This window comes from Vanessa atalanta, chromosome 11 (assembly GCF_905147765.1).
Source record: "Vanessa atalanta chromosome 11, ilVanAtal1.2, whole genome shotgun sequence".
NCBI classification, from domain to species: domain Eukaryota; kingdom Metazoa; phylum Arthropoda; class Insecta; order Lepidoptera; family Nymphalidae; genus Vanessa; species Vanessa atalanta.
Genome location: NC_061881.1, coordinates 10537846 through 10557255, shown reverse-complemented (window position 1 = coordinate 10557255; position 19410 = coordinate 10537846). Strand labels below are relative to the sequence as shown.

Below are 19410 nucleotides of genomic sequence, written 5' to 3'. Positions count from 1 at the left end.
GTCAATTCTAACGGCAGAGAAAATAAAGATTATATTTATGGTATTCAGTACGTGATTTCGTTTCGAATATCGTAGATATTAAACCGAACATTGAAAGTAAAATTCGACTGGATGTAAGTTGAATATTGTTCTATTATAAATAAATATAGACGAATGAGGTATGAATCAGCAGTGATGACAAAAATACACCAGCAAAACGCGTGGGAAATGTAAATCTAAGGTTTGTTTGTTTATTCCTTTTCCTATTGGAGTGTATCATAGTTGAGCTTGTCTCTTATAAATAAATTTGTAGAATCCATAAAGAAAATGTATCCCAAGTCATCAAAGTGAACATAAACCATCTATTTCAATACAGCCTCCCCGCGTTGCAATATAAAGTAGCGCATAAAATGTACAAGAAAAAGTATCTCTTCACGCAAAACCATAAAACATCATTAGACGTTTTCATACCCTTACCGAGGTTCTTACTCGAATTTACAATCTGAACCCTTATTGATCGATGCCTGACGCTAGAATGGGATAGATGATATTTTACTAGTGTACTAGACAAGGACGAGACACTCAGGATAGAGGTCCCTAAGTGGGTATCTGTGTCTCGTTTGTGGACTCCACTTAAGTGCTCATATGTTGCTTTAATACGGGTAATTGGTCTAACAATATTTACAATAACATAACATGAATATTCCATGGAACATAATATTATCATTATAACTGTGTATATGATCTTTAAGATGATAAATAACAAGCCGAGATTAATACATGAATACATATTAACCGCCATTGTTAATTCCATATTTTAAAACACACACAATCCCAAGTACTGCGTGTATATTCAACTTGTAGCCTATTCCGATGGAAGTAGGAAAAAAGATAAACCTTAGATTTACGTATTGCATGCGATTTGCTAATAACTCAGCTATATTGTGCACTACTGAGAGTTTATGATTAATATATCTTTATTTATAATACAGCACTATTACACTTAATTACGTATTTAACCTTTAATTTTCTGATAACAGTTTCGTCGATGTTAAAAACGCCAAAGATAGATCAAAATAATTTACAGTATTGTACACATTATAAATGCCGATGCGATTGCATTTGCCTATCTCTTAGGGATAGCCCACAATAACCATTTTTTATCCTTTACTTTTTAGGAGAAATACAGCATTAATCTTTATCAAATTAAATACCTTAAATTCATTCTGAATTTAATATAGATTAATATGGCCCTTACAGCATGTAATTTAAAAGAATATTTTCGAAGATATTACAGATCTAAAACGCAGGGTTATAGCGGTTTGTATTGTCTAACGACTGAAAGACTGTAAACATTCTATAGTATATTTAGTATCAGCATTGCACCCGTGCGGAGACGGGGCGGGTCGCTAGTTAAAAGATAAAAATATATTGAAATTTTCTATTAAGTCCTTACCATATAAAAACCGTTAATATTTTTTGTGTATACTAAATTTAATGTTCAAGGTTATAAATTATTAAGTTCGAAAATTGTGAATTGTATGAATGCGGGCAGTAATACTTCTCGGAATAAGACTTCTTAGTCCAGAGCTGTCATTAAACATTGCAACCTCTTAAGTACCGTGAAATGGCTCGACGTCGCTATTAAATGCAGACTTCATATGAAATACTGGTTTAAGAATAAGTATAAAAAAAACGAATAGTTTTATTGCAATCAACGAAAGACGGAATCATAAACATAAATATCGTTCAAATTCAAAGACAACGCGTTTAAATGTAAACGTGGAAACGTAATAATTAATATTATATCCTTTTAAAAATAATGTAAATATATAAAAGAACTACTGCCCGATAATGTTTTCCTTTCGGAGTTATTATTATTATTATTATCATAAATAAGTTTTTTGATTACAATACTTCATTATTTCAGGAATATATTTAATTGTTTTTAATTTTACACTTTGATTATATCTTTTATTATTTAACATTTAGTCTAATCAGTTATATAATATATTTGTAATATGTAACCTGTTTCCCTATAAAAGTTATGCATTAAATTTACTTATTTATGACATTATTAAGATTATTATTATTTTATTAGATTTTATGCAATATATTAAAAGTATTTGTAAAATAAGATCTTAGATGGTCGAAATCAGGACATTATTATTATAATCATACCTACTTGGGCGTCTTTTTTCTGTATATTTTAGAAATTACAAATAAATACACAACTAAAATCATAAGTTGCTAAGTTGACACAACTATTAGAATCAATGATTATCCTTCATATAACGATTGCAACGCACATCAGTTAAATACCTATTAAAACCCATCGGTAAACTCTTAAATGTTCTCTAATAAAATGACGATTAAAGTATTGTGCAATTTTATTTGTATCTCCCTTTCTGCTCGACCAACCTAACTAGAGTTCATATTTTGTCAAAATAAAATTGAATAACCAATGAAATGAAGATATTCAAAGTTATTAACAGTGCGAATGTACATTACAGATGCTTTCCGATAAAAAGTCTCTTTAAAATCAGTGACCGAAAATTCATTTCGTTTTGGTCGCAAATTATCTACTTTTGAATAAAAATCCTATAGATTTGTCCTATATGTAACATGTTATATTAAATATACATCATTCTAGTAATAACATAATGATGACGTCATAATATATCGTATAGTTTGTATATAACTAGACGAAGATATATATAAAAAAATAGATAGATAGAGAAAACATTCAAAAATTTCATTTAAACTGGAAAACGAGATAAGCATGTCTAATGTCTCCTTGGTACAGAAAATAAATACTAGCCGTACATTTAACTGGTTGTAAATCAGAAGTAAGTTTATAGGGAATTTAAAAAAAAACTTATAAAGTAAACATCTCACCCGCCGAATTCGTCAAAGCGGGTGTCTCACATATTTTAGTGTTTACTTCACTCTCATAAACCTATGGATCATTAATACGAGTCAAACGAAAGAGATCAGCCGCAGGAACAACTGTTTTACGTTCTTACCGGTTCTAAAAGTCAAAGACTCCGGATTTAAATTCAGGGCTTCAGGTCTACCTTATAAGATAATTGATCAAGACGGTAGTCAAATTAAACAATTAGTATTTTATTTTATACTTATATTATAATTTGGATATTCTATTTTTTGGTCTTCTACTCAGCAAGACGTCGTGAATATTTACATTAAAATTTTATTGGTAAAAATGTACGCTTTAAACAAGAAGCGTATTATTTAATTAATGATAACCAACTTCATAGAGAGTACATAACTTGACCAAAAGCAGACCGAAGAAGGTAAGAACGCCAACGAGTGTGTCATAAACACGTAAGTTCTACAGTGCACAAATTCGCTGCACGATATTTACAAATTCTGGCGAATAATTAATTGCATCTCCGCATAATGAGTTCGCTGAGTGTCATTAAACACTGTAGAGTCTTGAATTCCAACGAATAACAATATTCAATTCATACCGGCCACTATTGTAATAATAATTGGTGAACATGCCTTGCTAATATTATTGATATTAAATAAGTAATTGAAATGTATTCAATTTTGTTTTATTTTAAATACAATGTACATATTGAAATAATTAAAAATAAATACAAGATAATGAATTCATACATATCAGAGAATTTATACACTATATATGTATAGACAGTACTTCTAATTTATAAAATATTATGTCGTCAATATTAAAATCTATCAAATTGAAATAATAAAATAAAATAATTGAAATACTATATGAAGAATATATTTTATTATGAAGAATATAAACTCAAACTCAAATTCCTTTATTCAATATAGAAGTATTACACTTTCTTATTGATTGTCAAGTTAAACACTACCACCGGTTCGGAAAAAGAAAACACCCTGACCTGAGAAGAACCGGCGAAAGAAACTCAGCGGGACTTTTTTTTTTACGTCAATATATATTACTTACCGCTTATACCGCTTATATATATATTACTTACCGCTTGTGACCTGAAGAGTAGTGGCGAGGAGACATAGCACCGACAGCGACAGGTATCCGAGCGAGTTGAGCCAATGTGCCGCGGCCATACTGTATCCTGTTAAAACAATATTTTGTATTAGCAAAATTTACTGGTCTACGTGAAAAAAACATTAATTTTATAAATCAGCGCCATCTAGTAGGTGGTGCAAGAATTTGATAACCAATGTTTATTACAACAGTTACGCGATGGTTCCCACGAAAACTCATAGATGGCGCTGTTTGTAAATGTTAAAAGTTATTGAGTAAAAAAATATTTTGTTCCCGTTTATAAGTAAAAGTAGTAATATATAATTTCATGCCAGATGGATTTCATTTAAAATACAACTTTCTTATAATTGCCATAAACCAAAATACGCTATAAGATACTTATAGCAAGATAGAGACAAAACAATTTACTTAGTATTTTATAACCTAACCTAACATTACAAAATGTTATAAAGTATTAGCACGCAATAAAAAAAAAGTAAAACGAGAAAAGTGTTAACCTAAAAACATGATTTAAAATCCTGTAAGTAAGCAAGCTTTTGCATAAGTGTACCCTCAGCCCCTCAGAGCAGCGCGACGGAACTACTTCGGTAATCCTGCCTCTACTTATAATCTACATAATATGTCTGTGTCATCTAAGATTGTCTCTCCGGTAATTTAAATGAATTTTGCATACTGTATAAATAGAAAAAAAAATAGATATACTAACAAAACATACGTTATAGTATAATTTCGATGTTTCTTACCAACTGGGTGAGAGCTACATCTTTTTTTTTAATTTATATTACGATTGGTGTATGAATCGTGCGTGGTCACGACTGCTCATACACATTGACGCTAAGAAATATTAACGATTCCATACATCGTCATTCACCATAAAGTGTGGGAAAATGTTATGACCCTTTCCTTTTTTATATATTATATATATCCTCCATGAGTGACAAAAGGTCGTTCAAGTTTATCGGATATGCGATTCAAAAATGTAACGCTGCTAGAATTCTGCACACGACGCGCTCTTTATTTGTACTGTAGCTAATTTTAATTCGTATATATATATATATATATTTATTCATATCTTCATTGTAAATCATTCTTATATAAAAAAAAAAAACAATATTTTAAATATGTTTGTACATATAACAAATCATGAAAAATTATATTAAATAAATATATTCTTTTTCAAGGATTTGTTTTAATGCTACTAATCTTATTTTAATAAACTCTTTTGACAACCACAACTTATGTAATCTGTAATCACATAATCGAAACGAAATAATAAAACGAATAAAAATGCACACCATATTTTACAATTAATTAAAATATTGAGACAAAATTAGCACTCGTGTCGTAGAAACTTAGTTCTATAAATACGATCTTTGTCCGAATAAATGATACATTCATTCATTCATTCATTCATTATTCGCTACAAAATGTATGAATTAAAACACTACTGAATATATAAAATATGTCTTTGAATGAAATGAATTGTTCCGTTAAATGATGCATTCGAAATTATTATCAATCATTTCTTATATAATTAATGTATAAGAATAAAAACAAGGGTTAAAGTTATTAATACAGGCACTCCCTTCCTTCGCGATTTTTATTACATCGTTTGAATATTTTTCGTAAAATATGAAATCTATGAATGAATACTGTTGCTACCTATTTCAATTTATAAAAATATACATACATTAAAAATAAGCTCAGCTCTGCTTCCAAAATAGGCAAAAAGAAAATTCCATCGGAATCGGTCCATTAGGGTTTGAGCATACCTGTAACATGTAAATTAAAAAAAAAAAACATTTATTTACAAAAGTATTACTCATATTAATTTCTTCGACATATCCAATAAATAAAAAAAACAATTGAGTTTGTTAGAGTTTAATATTACCATATCGTCAGCATGTGTGATTGCGCCGCGGCCTACCGCTGCCCACCACGAATCACCTGAAAGTATAAAAATACAAATTGTACTCTCATTATGTAGAATATTTTTATACCTTTTTTATTTGTTAATTTGTTCCTATATCGGTCTAATTGGGTTGACGTTCCTTTAGTGTGCCTTTTATGTGGCAGCATCACAATCAAAATTTAAGTATATTTTTGTTCTAGAAAGAAAGGAATTAATAAACTACATAACACGTATCAGAAACTAAATACCACACAAGCATGTCTGGGAATTTAACACCCATTTATCGGTTTATCTATCGTTGAGCAGAAGTACTTCGCAATGTTGCATTTGAGTTTGAAGGGTGAGGAAGCGAGATAGATGACGCGCGAAACCATAAGTATAAAATGTTTATGATCATAACGTCTTAATTCTCATAATCAGCTCTTCATTGACAGTCTAAGGAACTGTTAATATTTATTACAGTGTTCATCACTCATCGACCATGATCTGTTATAAATAATAAAAACAATACTCCGGGAATTTATTCTTACGAAGTTAAATTAAACTACAAAGCCACTCAGACTATGAATAAAAAAAGCAAAACAAATTGATTTGTTTTGTGAAGTCAACTGAAGCAATGCGAATTTGTCAGTTCATTGCACCGCAGTGCGATCGACTACGTAGCGTTGCTTTGTGCTACGCCGCTACGAATATTGCGACGACGTCGTTAGACTTCGTTATATCTGCATGACTATCTAACAATCAGAGGATTTAATTCTAGTATTTCATAATAATATATAAAAACAATGACCTTACTTTAATATTAATACCACGTACTGTCATGTGCCACAAAATATATTTTTTTATTTTGTAATTTCATATTCTATAAAAAAATACCCGTATTACGGAAGAACCGGCAAGAAACTCAGTTACTCTTTTCCAACGTTTAAAATACAAAGTTATGTTAGTTAAATTCAATTATATTTGTATATATTATATCCTGTGTGGAAGTCAACAAGTATTAGTTCCACCCTTTTTATCATCTATATAATCTTGTATTTAATAATATGCTTTTATATTAAAGTATTTTATTTTTTCTAAGTATAATATATACATATATGTTTTAGGTATTTAACTATATAGCTTATTGTTTATTCTTCGTTATTTAATGTTATTTATTTGAAAAGTATCTTAACTCTTACAGTATTATGTACGAAACTCGCAACTCACCGTAGAACGACATTTAAAATTATATTTTTCAAACGTATAGGAGACACGTATCAAAATGGCGTATTACACACATATTCAGAATCACACTGTTGAAAGAGATGTACATATATTATACAGTTACTCTTAAGCTGTTCTATGATCGATCGTATACGACGATAAAATGTATTTAATTTCTTAGATATTTTAAGAAATCGATTAAAATTAAAACACTGCATTTATTTTCAGTATATTCTGCTCCGAAGCCTCGAAGCTGTCCGAAGTGCAAAATAATTAAGCAAACAATAGAGACTCAGACACAAAATGCATCGCTTTGTGGAATAATTAATATAAATACCCCCGGGAGTAATGCGTAATCATGGCTTTATATCCTTGGAAATGTGGTACTTTTTGCTAACAATAAATATGGTATTATTCCATATCAATATTTTATATCCATTGCATATATTGTCGTGATGACAAAGTGCTACACTTTTTTTATCGTATACTAGTTTTCGGCCGCGGATACGCTCGCGTTTTAGGTGTTGGTTGACAGGTATTATTCACACAATATCTTTATAAATTAAAACCTATGTGTTATTCTGATATATAAGTTGCATTTAATTTTTTTTGCGTGGATGAGTAAGAAACATCCATACATACAAACTTTTGTCTTTATAATATTATTAAGGATATACTCCGACAAGCAAATGTGTCACCGGGTGATACATGGTTGCACCCCATAGACAAACAGGTGTTGCAAGAAATATTAAGCATACCTCTATACATATATTATGGATCTTGTGCCTGTAGTTACACTGGCTCAATACAACAGAACTAATTATTGCCGTTGTTAGAATATCTGACAAGTAGGTACTACTTCCAAGTTAATATCTGTTTGTAACCTCAACTTTAATGAAACAAAATTAATTCTGCGGCTTCGGTCTGAGCACATTCCATGCAATAAGTATGCGTTTCTGATGCTGAAAACGATATCCCCGAACTGCAGAACTTGTAATGTACCTGATGATCTATTGCACGTATTGATGGAATGTATACTTTTAAGTTTTATATTATTTATTATTATTATTTGTATCCTCATATCCTCAACCAAGGTGACATGTTCGCGTATGCGAAAGAAGCCCTTTTTTTAGAATAAAAAAAAGTTAACAGTACTGTTTACGAAAAAAAAACCACTAAGAGTAAAATTATAATGTTTTTATTTTCTATTATTTTTCAAGATGGATGAGACGTGTATTTTTATTTTATTTTATGACTTGTATTTTTTCTTTCCATAGAAGCCATTAGCAGTGAGGACTAAGACATCTCTTAGCAAAGAACATGTATTTTATAAGTAATATAGATAAAGAGTATTATTATTATAACAACTTATGCTACCTCATTAGTTAAGTTTATTTTGTCAATCGTATCCTGATCTTAGTGTTAATAAAAGAATAACCGGCATCACATTCAAAAATCACCCAATTTGCTTCGGAAATAATCATAAAGATCGGTCTATTTGTATCTACTGTGGAAGTACATCTTCCGAAAGAAGATACATCGGATTTTTTTTTTTTTTTAAAATAGGATGAAATGACCCGGAGATTACTTAAATATTATTACAATCGCTATAACATCTTGTCTTGTACGTATAATTCATTATGTTTCATTCACTTGTACTAAATAATACTATAACTAAGTATATATAATACTAACTGTGCCCGAGACTTCGTGCGCGCTTGAAGGTAACAAAAAGTTATTGTTGTAGCGTAAGTTACTTCTTATAACATCAGCTATCTGCCGGTGAAAGTCCCAGCCGTTCCGGAGATTAGCCGGAACAAACAGACAGACAAAACATTGAAAAAAAAAGTTAAGTTCAATATAAGTACCGTGTATACATAGATATGTATTTAGTAAAAAGAGGTTAATTTCAATTTCAACTTGTCATGTCATGTCAATTTTATTATATGCAATATGGATTGACAAAAAATAAGTATAATATAATATCGTTTCTCATAAACTCTCCGACGATCACTTTATAAATATTAAATCCAGTTACACGGTCTCTCTCTAATCCAGTACGATAATACATACATACATGTATATACATAGCATATTGTGACTAGATGCATCAGCTGTGAAACTCAGGCTGTACCGTTGCGAGGTTATTCAGCGGACAAAAGCCACTCAGTTCCTACTGCATCGCTATTGAGCACAATTAATAATAAACCAAGGACAATGTGGAATCTGTACGTTTGTTTAATATATTCTTTGTACTTTGTAATAATTTTCCTTGTGGTATTTTAAAACTTCTTGTATTTATGTATTTATTATTATATAATCAACTAGCGACCCGCACGGCTTCGCGGGGTGCAATTTTTAATAAAGACAATAATATGATATAAAAATAATTCCTTTTGTCACTCAGGAATAACTTAGCTAGGTATGAGTGAATTTGATCATTCGTTTCAGAGTTTACCCATACACAAAATCAAACAAATTTTACCTTTTTATCATATTAATATAGATATAGTTCAAAGCACAATGTACCCGACCGACGTTCGTTGTAAATTATTGGCAATTTATATAAGTAAAAAAAAAATGAGTTACTGTACGGCAAAAAATATAGACATAAATAACGCTTTATAAATAAAAATAGTAGGACGCGATATTTTTTTGAAAATCTTCCGTAATATGCAGTTTTCCTCATAACATTTTTCATTCACTGTACAGGATGAATAAACACAAATTTAGCACTTGAAAAACCGTGATGCTTCTCGAATTTAAATGAGCGTAGAGATTGCCTTTATATTATACTCGTACATGAACAAAATACTAATGATGATTACAGTCATAACCAATTTTATCCTTGGTTTATTTTAAACATAATATGCATGGTCCTTTGGACACTTTAGGATGTGTGCTAAATTCTATCACGTCAATGCTTTTATCACGGTGGTTTGAGCTTGCGGTGACAGTGTCTATAGGTAAAATAATAATATAAATGTACGTCTGCATTTCTAAAATAAATATAACTTATAAAAACTTAACTTTTCTATCTTAATGTACAATGTACACATGTAGATTCATATACTTAATTGTTTTTGTTTTGTATTTATAAATTACGGTCAAAACAAAGTTCATGTTTTTTTCATAAAATACAACGGTGTTTTCAAAATAAATAAAGTTAATATTATTTACTTTTTCGTATTTTTTTGTACATATCTTAAAGTTTTTTGGTGCCTCGTCGGCATTTAGTAATTTAAAAGTATAAGTGTTCACTTTCACTATCATCATATCATCATCATCACGCCATATCATCGTGAAACAGTTGCTCTTTAGTTGAAACAAAGTGATTAGTAACGATTTTTTTTAAATATTTATAATAAATAACTATATTCCCATTTATATGATATAAATTTTTAATACAAGATTTTAGAATTAGAATTTTTCTTCTAAATGGGATACACATCCAAACAAAGACACAACAATTGTTCGTTTCTTAAATTCCCGAATTTTGACGTAACAAATATAAAAAAAATACTATCGAATCACAAACATACTTCTATTTTTGAGTCCGGTTACAAAATATAACCCAAATAAGGAAGTCCTTTGATATTTAGAAATAGTCATGAAAAAAAAAAAAAAAAGAAAAAGTTAAGTTCCGTACTTAGAATAAAATTCTATGTATTATCTGTGGTTTACAAGATGACTAGTGTTCAACAGTCAGCTACCTGTTTATCAATAAGATTCCATCAATATATACTGTGTTGTGATAAGATAGATAAGTAAGCTAGTATACTTAAATCCACTAGGAAAATACAATGCACCAAACATGCTCACAGGAGCTTATAAAAGACAGACATTAGAACCTCGATGCGGGATTTTTAGATTCGAATACTAGACTCCAGAATGTTCCTTTTCCCTATTTATGGACTACGAATGTTTATCATTGAATTTACTTTTCTATGTAACACACGCATTGATATCAATAAATATAAATATCATTTATTATTAGGTAACCTTAAAACAAAAGAAGAAAGAAATGGTTTGTTTAAAAGATAAAAATTCAGCTTATCATATTTTGTGTATCTGTTAGTGTGTAAACTCTGCATATAATCATCTACATGTCATAATCATCTTCTATATATAGATTCATAAGGTATTTTATATTTAAGTGAAAATACACCACATATAATGATTAGTTGTTTCTTAAACTTAATCTGGATATCTAGTTAAGTGTAAAACCTGGTATTTGAAATTGCATTCATTACATTCCACTGTTTTTTTTATATCTGCAAATACTCGCGGTCTTAATATATTTACTTTGTCTTAATACAGGGTTTTATTAATCACATTAGTTAACGAGATAACAACACCGCTTTTAAGATTCCCTCTATCCTTTTCTAATGAAGATAATAAATGAAACCTTAGATGAAAAATTTGGTTTAATTATTTCATACTATTAATAAACTGAAATACTCGTAAGCTGCATCAATGTTCAAAACGCTTTAGAAATATACATTTTGATTTTAACCAAGCATTCAAACTTTTTATACAAATTTAATATGAAAACTATAGTTTGGTTCGTTAACTTCATAGCAGCATAGTATCATATCCTTAAGTGTATCTTGTTATAATGGAAAGGACTATTCAATTTTTTTTTAACAAAAGCGATAAATGTAAATATAATTGGTTTCGGTTTGCTTATTGAAGAATTTATTTTATAAAAAAAAATGACGTAGCACAGGTTTTATTTTCTTTCAATAAGGTGTATTGTCTCCACGTGCCCTTATTACAGATTCTAATCGGTTCCGCATATATCTGATTTGGGTTATTGAACGGTATTGCGAAATATTGTATCATTCTTGGGAAACCGTTGTTCTTAGTGCTGCTGCTGTTGTGGGCACAGGATTTCTGGTATTTGCAGCATGTTTTGAACTGTCCAAAATATATTCAATAGGATCAAGGGATCAGGCCTGCGTGCTAGGCATTCATGATACGTATCCTAACCACTTCGCAATATTGTCGAACTTGTGCAGCGGCGGTTGTATCGGACGTGACACGTGAGCATACACGAGCTTTTAAAACCTCTGTTATATGGTGTTGAGCTGTCAAACTTCTTCTACCGTTTTGACGAACCGTGTCGATGAACACAAGTTTTTTCGCCCGATCATAGAAATACCACCATACACACGGAACACGCTCCTCAATGCAACTTTGAGTATTTCTCTCATCACGTCGACGATAGACTCTTCTGCAACCGTCTACTACCATCCGTCCTACTCTCATCGGTAAACAATATGCAGGTCTATTGCTCTTCAGTCGAATATAGATGTTCACGCGCAAATCTTAAACTAGCTTGTCTGTGAGCTGCAGATAGCAATTGCTGGTCAGATAGAATTGATTGCCGGTGATTCTTTAAACCTGTGTATATATTGTGTCCGTCCGTACGTGATCTTTAGAGACATTCTGTAAGAAGAAACACAAAATCGCCGCAGAATATGAGCTTGAAATGTCAAAATGTGACAAGTGACAATAAAATTATATAGTACTAGCTGACCCGGCAGACTTCGTACTGCCATAATCGATAAATAAAAAAGCTAAACTTTCGTATAAAATAAATTTTCAAACAAACAATAGGAATTCGTAATTAATAAAAAAATGCTTGATATAAATAAGGTTTTATTATTATTATTTTCAATTAATTACATGTGTAATTATATATTACACATGCAATTAATATATAATTTATTATTATATTTTATTTTTGGACTACTCTATTTGCCTTTACTCTATTTTGCCTAAATGAAAAGATACGCCAAATTGCTTCGTTACATACTGCTACTGAGACCCATCTGGTACTGTGATACTTCATAATTTGCATCGGTTATAGCGAAGAAGGCCATATCGCTACCTTTGCTAACATATTTCCATATGTACTTTAGACTTCACAGAGTTACAATGTTCTACATTAATGTGATTTTCAAAAGCTTTGGACAATATTGGCGAATATGGCACAATCCCACGATTGTCTACATCAACATTTTGTCCTTTTACCCTCACAACTACCAATCGACCATTGTCCGCAACTGATCGCCGACGATAAAATGAGTATCCATCATTTCCCGTGATGGTTTAAGCAATCAGGTCTCTTGGGAATCGCTTGGAACAATTGCCGTCGACCATACAGTTGAAAACTCTGCAAGGTATATACCTTGCAGAGTTTAGATACAGATAGATACATGGGAATCATATGTTCGGTAACTACTGCATGCAATTTTAGGTCAACTGTTTCATAGCATTTATAATTAATGTATTTTTCTGATCGAAGCTGTCTTTGGTTCAAACGGATGTATGTCAATCGTTCAGTCTCAATTTTGACATGCATGTCAGCTGCAAACTGATGAAAAAGCACCTCAGAATATGATAGTAATAAGATTTACTTCACCTTCCCGGATCATGAGTCTTTATGAATAGAAATTCATAGCAATAACTTCCCCCTGCCAGACGATCAAAGGAGATTGTAACACATCATAAGTCCTGTGTGTTTCAGATACATGTTTCAAATCATTATTTCGACGATAAAGCACAATATCTCTAGTTTGTAAATTTTCTCCTACAATGACATCACCCACTTTGTTAATGGTGAGCGAATTAAACCTCCTTGCGTGTCATCGGCCTCTTCGGCATCGGCTCATCGGCAGGTGTTTTGTCAGCTTGAACGACAATATTATGGCTTTCGGATGGCATTCGATCCAATGCTATTTTGAACATGTTTACTAAATTGTTGTTCCGATGAAGAAAATATTGTAATTCATGGACAATAGTTCTCTTCACTGTTGGATTGTGAGCACAACGCTTACCAACTTCCGCATCTGAATTGCCCATAAAATATTTTTTTTTTAAAAATAGATGATCTGCATCTGGTAGTGGTAATAGCGCCCCCCAAAAAGTGATAAACTAGTCCTTGTATCGGTAATTTTTAAAGATTTGTTAATAATTATTTCTGATACATATTCCAATACAATTCCATCTTGATAAAATAAAAAAACTATTATAGTATAATACCTTGAAAGTGGGCATGATGTCATCTGGAAACAGCTGTTATATTTTTGAATGTTGGCCAAGAAGTGTTTAGAATCATTTCTCATCCCAGAAACTAAAGAGCGCAAGGGATCTGGTGGTGTGACCAATTGTGGCAATTTTACTTTGCCTCCAGCACAACATAATCCAGCAGATTCACCACTATATTGTAACATCTACCAACATATACAGTATTTACCAATTATTGTCATTTCCCCAATTTTTACCGATTTGTCGGCACAATAATCTATTGCTGGATCACAGTGGAATGCAGGATCGTTTCAAGATCACAGGAGCACTGAGATCTGCGAGATCTCTCAATTTCATTATGTTACTAACATTTAATTTTATACGACTATTTTCTCGATTTGTCTCTTTCTGGTCATTAGTACGGTTAACACGTGAAGTAGCTCTTCGCATATTTGATTGAACATTGATTATCACAAAAGTTAAAAAAGAGCACATCGCAAAGGATCACCGAAGTAAAGAAAGTTCTCGCGCACGTAGTAGTAACCGTCACTCACAAAGATAGAAGCAAAGAGTATAATAATATATAGGGGGATAGAAGGATGCAGAATGCACTCTTTGTCATAAGAGGAATCGATCGACAATAAAGGTTCGATCTATTTGTTGGTTAGTTTGTTGGTTACCATGTTGCAAGAACATGATTATGGCGTCGATAAAGACATCGATACCGAGCATTAATACTCAATGTTTATTGAGCACTTCATCAACAAATCAAATATCGATGTTAATTGATGACATCGGTATTTTTTTGTAAACTTTGCATCGTCCTAAAGGGAAGAAATTATTAAATTTGAGAAATAGATGTAACGATGTTTTAAATAAAGCAAAATCAATTTTAAAACATCTATGTTTTATTGTCTAACATCAATGATCATCGAAAATCAATGATAATCGACCATCCCTATTTCTAAGGAAAAACAAACTTGTTTTTATTAAATTCCTAGCATTATTATCATACTTACTCACCTTCTAAACCTTCCCTGGACTTCCACAAATAATTCAAAGCCAAATCGGTCCAGCAGGTCTCGAGTTTTAGCGAGACTAACGAACAGCAATTCATTTATATATATATAGATACATGTATTAAAATGGCATATCAAGGTAAGTCAATATTTCACAAGATACGTAGTCTATTATAATACCGAATCGCGCTACTGTAAATGTCTCATTATAGCTTCCATGTGGGTTGTTGGATACACTTATGCAAGATTTAATTTCACTCGTGTAAGTTTCCTCATGATGGATTATTTGGAATACGAGATGAATTATAAACACACATTAAGCACTTCGGATATTCGGTGATGCTTGTCGGGGATTGCACCCGCAATCTTTGGCTAAGTTTCACGTGTAATAAAACTTAATGCTAAAGTATTCTCTATCAGCTAACCTTTCAGGGTTAAGTGAAGAAGCTTCCCTTGCACTGTTAATTTGTTCCAATGGTAACTGGCCATGAAAAGGAGAGTTCAGTAACAAGTTGCTAAATGAACGAAGTACCTTGTCATTAATCAGATAGACATTACATTGTATATATACGGGTAGAAAGATTAAACGAGAGGGTGAAAAGTAATCAAAGAGATTAGATTTATAGACTGACGAATCGATACCCATTTTACTTCAGATCTATAAGCGGAGATATGAAATAGAGTACACGTATCAAGGAGTCCATTTTATTTAAGTAGACCTAATTAAAGTCTAATTGGAAATCCCCTTCATCGATGGCAACAATAATGTATGAACTGAGTGGAGCATAACGTTGTTGGTCACAAATATATTGAGACTTCATAAAGGTCACAAAGCGGAACATAATTAACATGATACTCTCTAAAAAAAGTCTGTCCACTCAAGATATATCTACATTCCGAACTGATGGTAGCTTTACTTAAAATAGTTTGTTAAATGGCGATTCAAAAGTGCTTGTAAAAGCCTACTTGAATAAAGTATATTTTGATATTTGATTTTGATTGATTGTACGATTATTAAGAATCATGTTCGGTAAAGAATTTGAGTAGATTACACCAAGAATAATCTTCATTCTTCACACCTGATTTGTGGATAACTTTTAGCGGAATTGTAGGCGTGGTGTGACCAGCTCAAAATTTAAACTACAACGGATATTGAAACTAACATTTCGTAAATAATAAAGCAATTTGGGAATGAGCAATGGATTCGACAATTTTGCATAAAAAGGATAGGAAAATAGTGGTTGGATAATAGTAGGCCGAAAATCTTGGGCAGGAGAGTAGAAGTCGTATACTACATATCCGGATACTGGAAGAGAGAGAAGGGATTATAGTGCAGGTGATATGAATAATATTCCTGGGAAATAAAAGAGGGAATAATTCCACACGCAAATAGAGTATAGTCACTCACACTTTTTTCAAAATATTACTTTATTTTCACATATCAATGATATATTTTATTGGATACTTAAATATTTAAATTTATATGAATAAATTCTAGTATCTTTTCTGTACATCTATTACAAACAAGCATTTAGTTCAGAAATTTAAAGTAATAGCGTTTCACGTAAGCAACTATGTTAGTTTAGAAAGTGTTACGAAGATAAACTTTGTGAGTAGTTTCAAAGAGTTATCAATTTGCACCAGCGCTGTGTACAGTCAGCCTCAAAATATATATAAACAAACAGTCCTTTTGTAGTTCACCTACTAAAATTGTACTACTTTGTCCTACTTTGTGATACTTATACTTAGTCTTTAGAACCTGTCTATATTTATACAAAATTTCTTGATGATTCGTTGAGCCCTTTTCACTTTTTAACGTGAAACAAATTCACTTTCTTTATTTAAATCACTCTTTGTTATTCAAATAAGAAGTAAGTCAACTATAAAATCAAGGGTTACTTATGAGTCTTCGACATAGGGATATAAACAAAGTATAATTTTGTTAAGAAAATATCAAACTCCAAATTTAGTTAGTTATGGTTTAAGATATTGTTACCTCACCTTAAGATATTGGTACTTCACGCTTTAACCGCTGAATCAATTTAGTTAAAATGTTGGTATGGAGTTACTTTGCGTCCCGGGGAAAGAAATAGTCTACTTAACTCATCTCGCGAGGGGGTAAAACATAGGGATATGGGATGTGATAAAGTTTTATACATTTCGGTAAGGGTCGCTGGTTCAGCTAGTATTAAATAAATTGTATCATGAAACTATTCATTTTTATTTATTCTAACACCATACCGTACATAGCGACCCTGCTAATATCTGCCTGTGCACCGTGACTTTAAAAATATCCCCATATAAGGACGTTAATCGTCTCGATATTTTGTCACAAGGGAGATTTTACAAATAAACTTTGACTACGGTTTTTAAGGAGACATGTAGATTCTCCGTGTAATAGCAATGTTACCAAATATTAAAATGTCATAACTATAATAGACAAATTTTGTTCGTGTATTAAATTTATCATTCTGGATTCTCTCTATTGTAGCTGACTGTACCTTATAGTAAAGTTAAGCTCCTTTCAGCAAACAAAGGTGATTCTTAAGTATTAGATAAGGGTCCGTGTTAAGAGCGAAGCGTGTACTTGTACAGGTGAGAAGAAAAGTTTTATTTTATTCAGACCTTACACCTGAAAAAAAAACTTTTCTTGCTTATATTATCCTCATTATTTTTATTATACTATCAATAGAATTCAAGTAAAGGCAAGAAATATTTATTTTTATTAACATGTTAATGTATTACAAATAATAAGTCCACCAAATAATAATAAAAAACATGGTAAATATCCCGTTTTAAATACTGTTAGTAATAAAAATAACCATGTTAATTTAAAATCTTGTAAATAATAACTCATTAGGAATAGCTGAGATATATCACACTCTGATGGCGTTTAGCTACTTGGTCAACGCTCAATTGAATCTGACTGTAATCTATGTACCCTCAAGACCAGTGTCAGTAAGCGATCTCATGTCGTCTTTACTAAAGATTTAATATCATTTATACAAACGTATGTCAAAGACGTGGGGCGTGCGTGCGTATTGTCTATTCTAATCGAAGTAGGAAAAAAAATAAACAAACCTTAGATTTACGTATTTCATGCGATTTGCTAATAACTCAGCTATGTTGTGCACTATAAAGAGCTAATGATTAATATATCCTTATTAATAATACAACACTATTGCACTTAATCCCTTATTCACACTTTAATTTACCTCCCAAAATTCCGATAACAGTTTCGTCGACGTTCAAAACGCCATATTTTCGCAAATCCATTGTGAATATCATAGACTAATCAAGCTCTCGACCAATGATATCGCGTCAATTTGCTGTCAAATGTTGTTTATTTGGCTTTTTTCCTGTTATGGTTGGAATACACGACAAGTTGGCGTCCACGGCTTCGCTCGCGTGTTATGGGTTGGTCGTCAGGTATTAGACACAAAAAGTAAGTTTGGGCGTTAAAGAGCAACAGATAAATGCCCCGATTATATGTATAAAAAATACACTTGAAATACTACTGAACACGAAATCTATAACACTATATGTCTAATCGAGTTGAATTTTAGCATATTTCTCCTTGCGGTTAAGTAATTTAACTTTTAAGAAACGTTGAAATTCACTTAAAAGATAAAACTTCAAGGGGAAATGGAAAACAGAAGCAATATATGGATCATACAAAAACTTTTTTTTTTGCTTTTACTAGACAGTTTATGTTTCCATACTGAACTCCAATGGATCGCTCGCCATAAATCCCAACACTCTACGCATTGGATTACCAACATTCAAAATTTGAGTCACGTTTTTATCTCATACCATAGGATTTGTACGCATTCTTGAAAAGGGTGAAGAATTACTGGAATAATGTTGGAATCAGAAAGACATAACAGGTAATGGCATTTTTCTTTGTTAATTTTACAAATATATTATATTTAAGCAAATATCAAAATAATATATTTTTATATTTAATTTTTTTTTTATGGCTTTGGTTGGCGGACGAGCATATGGGCCACCTGATGGTAAGTGGTCACCACCGCCCATAGACAAAGCCGCTGTAAGAAATATTAACCATTCCTTACATCACCTATGCGCCACCAACCTTGGGAACTAAGATGTTATGTCCCTTGTGCCTGTGATTACACTGGCTCACTCACCCTTCTAACCGGAACACAACAATACAGTGTACTGTTATTTGGCGGTATAATATCTGATGAGTGGGTGGTACCTACCCAGACGGGCTT

General features: G+C 31.6%; 1 protein-coding gene across 3 annotated transcripts in view; it reads right to left on the bottom strand.

Moving 5' to 3' along the window:
• LOC125067229 (tolloid-like protein 2) overlaps window positions 1-19410 on the bottom strand; it is a 102221-nt gene that overhangs the window by 76135 nt on the left and 6676 nt on the right. For 2 of the 3 annotated variants that reach the window (XM_047675702.1, XM_047675700.1), the window contains exons 2-3: window positions 5892-5947; window positions 3972-4067 (exon numbers count right to left, since the gene is read on the bottom strand). In XM_047675702.1, coding sequence (XP_047531658.1) covers window positions 3972-4059 — 88 coding nt within the window. In that variant the 5' untranslated portion in view covers window positions 4060-4067; window positions 5892-5947. Of the gene's footprint in view, window positions 1-3971; window positions 4068-5690; window positions 5773-5891; window positions 5948-19410 lie in introns of all 3 variants that reach the window. The other variant, XM_047675699.1, reaches the window with a different exon arrangement.